The 9546-nt window shown below is 49.1% G+C and overlaps 2 protein-coding genes across 2 annotated transcripts; one reads left to right on the plus strand and one right to left on the minus strand.

Annotated features, from left to right (window-relative positions):
• Positions 1-39: 39 nt before the first annotated feature.
• On the plus strand, positions 40-8610 carry HMBS (hydroxymethylbilane synthase). The gene is made up of 13 exons (XM_065855638.2): positions 40-210; positions 1793-1865; positions 2533-2582; positions 2679-2734; positions 3583-3660; positions 3974-4051; positions 4621-4696; positions 5374-5487; positions 5825-5863; positions 6312-6431; positions 6672-6725; positions 7260-7346; positions 7568-8610. Exons 1-13 carry the CDS (start codon positions 94-96, stop codon positions 7739-7741), a joined length of 1116 nt encoding a protein of 371 aa, XP_065711710.1. The 5' UTR covers positions 40-93; the 3' UTR covers positions 7742-8610.
• On the minus strand, positions 8530-9462 carry H2AX (H2A.X variant histone). Its single transcript, XM_065855639.2, has one exon. It carries the CDS (start codon positions 9277-9279, stop codon positions 8848-8850), a length of 432 nt encoding a protein of 143 aa, XP_065711711.1. The 5' UTR covers positions 9280-9462; the 3' UTR covers positions 8530-8847.
• Between the last annotated feature and the right edge of the window lie 84 nt (positions 9463-9546).

The raw sequence follows: 9546 nt of genomic DNA on the forward strand, positions 1-9546 counted from the left end.
ACGGCGCCACAGGGTGGTGGTGGTCACGTGGGCGGCCGGACGTGACGTGTGGAGGCGGTGCCGAGGGGCACAGCGGGCAGCGCTGAGGGGGCCATGGCGGAGCTGGGTGGGGGCAAAGCGCCGCCGGCGCCACCGCTGGCCCGGGTGTTGCCGCAGGGCGAGAACGGCGTGGGCGGCGGAGCGGTCCGCGTGGGCACCCGGCGGAGCCAGGTAGGTAGCGGGGGTGTCCCGTTCTGGCGTCCGCGGCCCATGGAGTCCCGGTCCCTGTCTGGAGACTCCCAGGATAAGTTCGGAGACCGCGTTCTGTGGAGCCCGGGTGACAGGCAGTTCTGTTACTAAGCTGGGTCACCTTTGTGTGGTGAACGGAGAGAGCAGGTGCCCTTCCGGGACAGCAGGGATCTTGCTGGGGACTTGTGGACTTGCGGGACTTTGCGGCTCTTCCAGGGAGGCGGGAAAAAACCCCACAAAAAAACCCCAAAGGACCAATGGTCTCAGCCCGCACGAAGGACGAGGAGCGGATGTGTCCAGAGATACCGCGGGTGTCTCCTGCCCGCGGGCTGCAGCAGGGAGGAGCAGGCTGGCAAAGGCAGATAAACGGCCGTCAGGCCTTTGTTCTGAGATAATCTTATTCGTTCTGGGGAGGGATCTGTACTTGCAAGAGGGCAATTCGCATAGATAGCAGGGCAAGGGACGTAGCCGTGCATGCCTGCTTCCACTTTTCCTAACCTGAAGCTCTCGTGGCAGTGTGCAGAGGGAAACCGCTACTTATGTTCCTTTTAGCTGTAGGGAAACAACAGTCGTGTGAACAAAGTTAATTGCCCCAGGCCACACAGCTCCTCAGTGGGAATAAAGCTGAAACTCAGCTGGTGTTGCTCGAGTCTGCTGCTGTTTGCGTGCGTGGAGTGATCCTCTGATAGTGTAATTTTGTTTTTATTTTGCTTGCCTCTGCTGTTCTTATGCAAGGGAATGTTCTTCCTGCATTTTTCTGCTTTAAGATCCGTTGCTTGTTGTGTGTGCAGACCTAAGCTGTTGCTTTTTTTTTTTAAATCCATAGAACCTCTAAATAGAGCTCTGAGTTTAACAGTGGTTAAGTAACTCATTTGCCAGCAACTATAGATTTTTCAGTGACGCAGCGAGATCCTCCTGGCTTCTCCCAAAACGTGCAGTATTGTTAAAATTCACACTCTTAGAAAAAGAGAATACCCAGTGTGTGATGTGACTTGTTCTTTCATCACTGAGAAACAGGAGGATGGTTATGTTTGCTTTCCACCTGCTTGCCAATGAGCAGGCGTCTTTCAGCAGTCGCATTCCACAGGGATGAAACCAAGCAGCCCAAAGTTAGGTGGGTAAACAATGTGAATAAGGGTGCCGAGATGATGTAGAGAAATGGAATTTCTGATGGAGGGGGACAGCTAATGACCATAATAACACAGCTGGCCACAGAGTCTGTGAATCCTCACATATAGGCTGCTGTTCTGGTCGCTCTTCCTAGCTTGATAAATTATTTGCTTTACCTTGTCAGTGCTTTGGTCACAACAGTGCTGGACACGGGGCGACGACATTCTGCCACTTAGTAGATGCAATAAATTCTTCAGTGAAATGCTCTAGTCACGATGCGAGCTAACATGGTTCGAGGAGTGATTTTACCTGGGGCTGTTTATTTCTAACGCTTTTGGTTTAGAGAACGTAGTGGTCACACATGCCTGGCTGTCGAAGAACAGCAAAGTCCTCTCTCGCTACCATATGGATGATGTGCTTTTTGTTTAAAGCTTTGCTTTCTGCTTTGTTGCAGCTGGCCCGGATTCAGACCGACAGCGTGGTCGAGATGCTCCGTGAGCTGTACCCTGACGTCCACTTTGAGATCGGTGAGTTGTTTGGATGCTGCCCCGGGGTAGACGGCAGCAGGGGCTTATCTCTGTGTGCAAGAACTGCGTGTAGAGCGCTGTCTGAGGAGGAGGATTCAACCCCCGCTTATCTAAGAGCGCCATCTGAATTCAGTTAGGTCTTGCGGCTGAGCAACTGCTGCTGCTTTCTTTAAGGGAAAGACGGATTTTGTGAGCTGGTGATTGAAGCTCTGAGCGTGTCATGCAAATGGTGTTATTTCGCTCCATTTGAGAACCTGGTGTCACTCTGGCCATGCCCCACTGTGCATTAGGGACATTTTTCTGTGTGGGGCTTGAGGCATTCAGTGGGAATAAGGGGATCCCAGCCTTACACTGAAGGGAACTGCTGAGTAGCTGTTTACCAGCACTCCAGAGAAAGACCGTGGCAGTATCCGTTGGGTCAGCTCTTCCCAACACCTGCCCTGTTTCTCCTTGCTCTGTTTTTGAGGACAGTGAAGGAAGTCACAGTTTCCCTTATCTTGAGCGCAGGGTATTCTAGAGATGAGCTGCTCTTACGTTTATCTGGAGTCTGCATTCATGCAGTAGCCTGTGACCCTGCGCTGCTTGTCACGTTACATAGGTATTTCCAGTCTGGGCCCAGGTGCTCTGACCCAGCCTCACGTTTTACCTGTGTTCTCTCTCTGAGCAGTTGCCATGTCAACGACCGGAGACAAGATTTTGGATACAGCCCTTTCCAAGGTAAAGGATCTCTTCCTCTATGCAGGAAGTAATCCTGTTTGATGGTGTATTTGCAGATGTTTCTTTTGTGATTCATATTCCTCCATTTATGTGTAGATCGGGGAGAAGAGCCTCTTCACCAAAGAGCTGGAAAATGCACTTGAAAGAAATGAGTAAGAGCTCATGGTTTTCTCTTCCTCTTCTGGCATTCCTGGTGCTCTTTGGACATTTTTGGCATGCTGTATACATGGTTTCCTTCTGGTCTGGTACCTCTCTGGCTAAGAAAGAAATCCTTTGATAAGTCATTGTCCTCTCCCTCTCCCTCTCCCTCTCCCTCTCCCTCTCCCTCTCCCTCTCCCTCTCCCTCTCCCTCTCCCTCTCCCTCTCCCTCTCCCTCTCCCTCTCCCTCTCCCTCTCCCTCTCCCTCTCCCTCTCCCTCTCCCTCTCCCTCTCCCTCTCCCTCTCCCTCTCCCTCTCCCTCTCCCTCTCCCCTCTTTACCCTGGGTTTAGGCCATGTATTGTGGAGTTGTTGTGTAGCTTGGTCTGACCCAGTTTGTTTTCGTTTGTGTGTTTGGTTCCCCCCCTCTCCCCGCCCCGTGACTGATGTGTTACATGTGCATCAGAGAGAATACAATGAAATCCAATTCCTGTTTAGAACTACGTTCTTTTAAAACTACTTTGCTTGGTGGCATTAACATATTGCGTAACTTTAGTGTAAACATTTATTAATTCATGTATTTGCATGCTAAACATGCAAGATAATTGGGCAGGTTGTGCTGCTTTCTGGGTAACTTCCTTCTACAGAGAAACTCTGTTCAGACTCTTTCTGGAGCAGACAGATTAGTGCCTTTTTTGCAGGTTGGTTTGTTTGTTTGTTTTTCAGTATCACGAGGAGGGTTTCACTGGTGCTTATGCCTTAGTTAAAATAGGTTTAAAAACAAACACATTCTTCTGCACGCCTCTGGTAGGTACCATGGGAGCTCAACCATCTGTTCAGTGATCACTGTCTTCTGATTTTTAGAGTTGACCTTGTGGTTCACTCTTTGAAGGACCTGCCCACTTCTCTTCCTCCTGGCTTTACCATCGGTGCTGTCTGCAAGTAAGTGTGGATGTGAGGCTTGGTTCTTGCCTCGTACAGTGTTGGTAATGGTAGAAAAGCAGAGACAGCTTAGGTCTTTTTCCGTGTTCAGAGCTTGACCACCCTCTGATTAATCTCTGAAAAGGTGGAAACGTCAGGGCTGTCTTAGTGTTCCATTGCCAGCGAGTTTGCTGGAAATTCTTGCTTTTACAATGATGAGGGGTTATTTTGGAGCCAGAGTGTGCTCCTCTGGGGACCAATAGCAAAACTGTTATGCCTAACAGCCTTCTGTTAAATGACGTGTCAGCCATTCTGCACTTGTGCTATTTTGCAGAAGGGAAAACCCACTCGATGCTGTTGTGTTTCATCCCAAAAACTGCGGGAAAACACTGCACCTCCTTCCTGAAAAGAGGTGAGTGGGGAGAGGAAGGGGCAGACAGGTATGAAAATGGAAGGGAGGAGTTTGTTGGTACTACCCAGCAGCGAGTCAGTGAGCTCATTACTTTATCCTGTTGTGGTTTTACGCTGCCATCCATTAGTTCTCCATAGACACTACACCGAACCCACCTGCTAAAAGAGCAGCGTTGTCTCGTGGGAGTGCCACACACTGAGTGAGGCTGGATCTCTGGAGCCACACTTGAGTTGCAATGTTTTCTCAAATTAGACCCTTTCTTACAGTCTCCAGAGTGAAGTTGTTTTCCTTTGTATTGTGCTTACTGCAGAAGAATGCACACAAAAGCCTGCAGCCTTCAGTCAGGCTTTATGGTAAACTTCAGAGTGGTTTTCTTTCTTCTAAGGAGACATAAATCATTGGCAGCTTCTTGGATCTTCAAACTCAATTATAAGCAAAACAAAACACAACAACCAAACACAAACAAAGCAAACAACAGTCATAATTTGTTTCCTTGAAAGTTCTGACATATCTGGCTGGAGGTAAGTGTAGGAGTATTCTGGATTTCATTGGTTTTATTTTCCCCACAGTGTGATCGGAACCAGTTCACTTCGGCGAGCAGCCCAGCTCAAAAAGAAGTTCCCTCAGTTAGAATTCAGGGATATTGTATCCTTTCCCCACAAAGCGTGGGAGCTGCATAAAGCTGCAAACAGGAAAATATAGTTTTAAAAAAAAAAAGTTATTGCGAAATCTGGAGTCAAGGCTGACTTAGACCACCTGACCTACAGGAAAAAAATGCGTCCTTGAAGGGTGCCCTCCGCTAACCTGCTCTGAGAGGGGTGTATGGACATACCATAGCCTTAATCTAGCTGAGATTCAGGATGCAGATGAATTTTATGTTAAGGTTCAAAAAACTGCTTGACAAGTGCCTGTCACGTGTTGTCACAGTGATGTGGCCAAATGCCGATTAGTTCCCAGTACCCTGGATGCAATTTGGGCCACTAGTTCCTGAGTGGGCTGTGGAACTAGTGCTAAAAGGCACCACAAGGTAACCAATTCTCTGCTATGCAAAAGGAGTTGGTGTCGGGTGTTAATAATGTACTTGAATGACATGCCTATCTTACGAGAGTCAGTGCTTGAGTTAATGTTCCGTAATGCTTGGCAAAATTCTATTGAAGGAAACAATTGTCCACATTTAACACTTCTTTCAGGATGGTACTCTGACTGGTTCTCAGCTGGAATCTGTTGGATTCTGTACATCTGGTAAACACACTCATGCGAACGTTAAGTGGTTATAGAACTGTTTGGCTGCTGTTTCTTTGCTTGCTTAATCACTTCTACAGAGAGGGAACTTAAACACCCGCTTAAAGAAGCTAGATGAGAAGGAAGACTTCAGTGCCATCATCCTGGCTGCTGCGGGGCTGAAGAGGATGGGCTGGGAGAATCGCATTGGCCAGGTGAGGAGCAGCAAAGCAGAAAATACCATTCTTTGCCAAACCATCAACTGGTTGCCTTTCAGACCTTGCGGTTTTTCTGTCAAAGATGAGCATACAGTCTGCTGAATCCAGTGTAGATTTTTCTGGGTAGCTAATTCACAAAGTGTTCCAGTCCAGGTGAGGGACAGTGCATGATCTCCCTCTAGGGTGTAAACATTGAAGTATGGGAAGGGGGAGGTGATATTTCTTTGATCAGGCACAAAATGAATTGATGTTAGAGGTGAGCATAGAATTGGGTTCTCACTTCCTCTATTCTGAACAGTTCAACCTGAGTTAACTCTGATTTTACTTCTTGCAGCTCCTAAGCCCTGAGGATTGTCTGTATGCTGTTGGGCAGGTACGTTACAACTTTGTCTTAAGCCATACTGCATCTTGAAAGCCAGGAGTAGCATAATGTGTCAGGGTAGTTAATAGTGCCAAACACTGCTGGTGTGTTGATTGCCAAAGAACTACTACATCCGTCTCTTTCATTGCCAGTTTGGGGTGCGTTTTTCTATATGGGCACTCATAACTGAGACAGGTTCCAAGGGTGCTTTGAGGTGACATCATGATCGTGAACTCTTGGCTGAAGTGAGTTCTGATCTTCTCTTTGTAGCAGCTACTATAGGATGTCTCTGCAACTAGTGGGTTGCTTGGTAATTTATTTCTGTAAACATCACTCCTGTAGTGAAATGCACCCAGCCTCTGAGTTCTGTTTCATGACCAATGCTGAGTGCACACGAAGATGGATGAGGTTGAGGAATTGTTACGATTATTATGTTGTGTGTTTCTCTTTATTCTTCTAGGGTGCCTTAGCAGTGGAAGTTCGTGCCAAAGACCAAGAAATACTGAATATGGTCTCTGCCCTGCATGACGCAGACACGGTGTTATGCTGCATCGCTGAGAGAGCCTTTATGAAGCGTTTGGTAGGTGTGGCATCCTCTCTCTTCTGCCTGCAGCAGCAAATACTGCTCTGCTACTGGACCTGACGCCATAGTGTGGGAAATCTGTTACGCTTTCCTAGAACTGCTAAGTATATACTACTTCTGAACTGAGAAGGGCCTGAAGAGCAATAGGCGGTGTTGTAATAATGCAGCCAGAACCTTTCAGAGGCCTTTGCTTTGAATGTGTTGGGGCGGAGCCTCAGTGTTACCTTTCTCTTTTAGGAAGGTGGATGTAGTGTCCCTGTTGCTGTCAACAGCATGCTGAGCGATGGCCAGGTGAGGAGTGCTTTATATTTGTCTGGGACTGTCTCTGGAAACCTGTTCCAGTGTGTGCATGTTCCCTGATCCTTTGCTGAAGGTAACTCTGGCAGATACTTTCATAGCTAATTAGGGTGGATGGGCTCCTGACTCGAGCCTCTGGGTTTGTGTCCATGAGCGTGAGAATGAGTCTGGCTGCTGAAGCTCAGTTGTCTAGAAAATGCCCTCATAGTAAGTACCAGATTTCTGCCTCCTCTTCTTTAAAGACAGTGTTGCCCTGAGATTCAAAAGTCTCACTTTTGACCCCCAACAATCAGTATTTTTACACCATGGCCTGTGATTGAGGAGGTGGGAAGCTAGAACAAAGTTCACCTTTTTTTCTTAGGAAGTTACACCTTCCCTAGCAGGCATTACTTTTCTTATAGTTGTATTATACTGCTATTGCTGATCCTACTGTGCTACAAAAGCCTTCCCCCCTAGACTTAACTTTATTATGTCATCTATTATTGTTTGTTTGATGTGGTATTAATCCCTTCTGTATGTCTTTCCAAGTTGTATTTGACAGGAGCGGTCTACAGTTTGGATGGATCGGACAGCCTGAAGGACACTATGCAAACCAGTGTTAATTATCCCCAACAGGTATGTGAACCACCATGGGTTCAAAACCTGAACCCAAAAGACAAAACCAGACCCCTTGAAATCTGTTACTTTTGGTCTGGTTCCTTGGAAGCTGTAGCAGCACACTGTTCTTGTTTTTGAGGCTCTACAGACCACAGATTTTACCCCATCTTGCATGTGGCTTCACCTATTCATCGCCCATGCCTTCCCGCTGCCTTACATCGAAGTGTTTATATTTGCAGAATGAAGATGGGCCAAACGATGATGTGCAGCATGTTGGCATCACAGCCAAGAATGTCCCTGGTCAGGCACTGCAAGCTGCAGAGAACCTTGGTGTGGAACTAGCTAGTTTGCTTCTGAGCAAGGGAGCGAAGCACATCCTTAGCGTGGCAAGGCAGCTCAATGATGCCCGCTAAACCCGTGGGTTAGCTAGCACGATCGCCACAACTCCGACAGCTCTTTGCAGCTACCCCAACATTCTCCTTTGGAGGAAGTGATTTATTTAAACATTCACACCGGTCTTACTGGAAGTTTGGGCACAAGAGCTTGAGATACTAAGCTGAATAACTTGAGCAGTTGATGCTGTTCAGGTTTGTCATCCCTCTCTGCATTTCTCTAGATTGCAGTGTCTGTGAAGTTTTTTCAACAATTTTTGTGGCTAGGAAGCTAAAAAAAAAATATTTAAAAAAATACAAGTGTTCTATTCCATGTAGCAGCAAGGCACTTATTAGAGATGATAATCAGGGACTCAACTGTGATGGTACTGAAGTGCTGTACTGTGCTGACGGTACTAAGTAGTCATTAATAGTATCTGGGCCTGTTCGCTCATTGGAATGAAGACTATTAGGTTCCCAGTGCCAGGTTTCTTACAGTACAGTAGCACAGATGCCAGGTAAGAAATTAAGTTATATTTATCAGATACAAATTTGTCAGTTGGCCAGTAATAAAATCGGAAGTAGGGGGACAGCCAGTTTAATTGCCCTTGTATGCTTGTCTAGGATTGTAATCTGAGACTTTAATCTGTATTAACCAGTCACAGGGGAGATAAAGCAGTGCAAATTTGGGTTATTGTGCCTTTCTCTGTAACTTATCCCCCTTTTACTGTGGCTCCTTGTGCTTGCTGCCTGGGTGCCATTCTTTGAGTGGGGCTCATGCCTGACAGTGCCTTGTAGAAACACTGAAACGGCGCCTTACTGGGGTCCCGTTTTGGAAATGAAGCATGATTTATTCTCTATGCAATGTCCAGTGAATGTAACAGACGATAAATACAGTTAAATTATAAGCACCCCAGTGTGTCAGTCTTTACGGAGCAGCCCTTCTCCTGACAGTTTTTGTCTGGCGGGACTCGAGCAGCCCCGTTCCTCACCGGTACGTGAGTTGGCCGCCACCCCGCGGGCGGGGCCCAGCGCCGCCTCCGGGACAGGGACGCGCTCCCCTCCCCCCCGCGGATCGCAGCTCTCCCGGTGAGCAATGAGGATGGCCCTGAAAAGGGCCTTTGTGTGGTGCTGCGGGGCCGGCCGGCCTAGTACTCCTGTGACTGCTGCCCGCTGCCCTTCTTGCCGGCCTTGGCGGGGCCCGCGCCGCCGCCGCTGCTCTTCTTGGGCAGCAGCACGGCCTGGATGTTGGGCAGGACGCCGCCCTGCGCGATGGTGACGCCGCCCAGCAGCTTGTTGAGCTCCTCGTCGTTGCGCACCGCCAGCTGCAAGTGCCGGGGGATGATGCGCGTCTTCTTGTTGTCGCGCGCCGCGTTGCCCGCCAGCTCCAGGATCTCGGCCGTCAGGTACTCCAGCACGGCCGCCAGGTACACGGGCGCGCCCGCCCCAACGCGCTCCGCGTAGTGCCCGCGCCGCAGCAGCCGGTGCACGCGCCCGACCGGGAACTGCAGCCCCGCCCGGGACGAGCGCGACTTGGCCTTCGCTCGGGCCTTACCGCCGCTCTTGCCACGGCCAGACATGGCGTCTCGGGTCGCTGCCAGCAGCACTCGCTCCCTCTCGAGCTCTGCGGCGAAATGGGGCAGCAGCCGCCGCACCCAGTCCTTTTATAACCTCCCGCAAAGTAGGGCTCCGCTCATTGGACAGCGCCGCTACGCCTCGCTATTGGTGCACCTGACAGAAGAAACTTTCTGCTGATTGGCCGCCTCTGCGACACCACGGCGCTTGCCCCGAGCCTATTGGCGACGGAGACCGACCAATGAGAAGGTAAGGCGCGAAATTCATACTGC

Source organism: Patagioenas fasciata, chromosome 24 (assembly GCF_037038585.1).
Source record: "Patagioenas fasciata isolate bPatFas1 chromosome 24, bPatFas1.hap1, whole genome shotgun sequence".
NCBI lineage: Eukaryota > Metazoa > Chordata > Aves > Columbiformes > Columbidae > Patagioenas > Patagioenas fasciata.

Bases quoted from the DNA above. Each gene is read 5' to 3' on its own strand.
- HMBS (XM_065855638.2), top strand. From the start codon at position 94: ATGGCGGAGCTGGGTGGGGGCAAAGCGCCGCCGGCGCCACCGCTGGCC. The intron at 3,661-3,973 runs GTAAGTGTGGAT...GCTATTTTGCAG, and splicing joins ACCATCGGTGCTGTCTGCAA to AAGGGAAAACCCACTCGATG. The intron at 7,347-7,567 runs GTATGTGAACCA...TTATATTTGCAG, and splicing joins GTGTTAATTATCCCCAACAG to AATGAAGATGGGCCAAACGA.
- H2AX (XM_065855639.2), bottom strand. From the start codon at position 9,279: ATGTCTGGCCGTGGCAAGAGCGGCGGTAAGGCCCGAGCGAAGGCCAAG.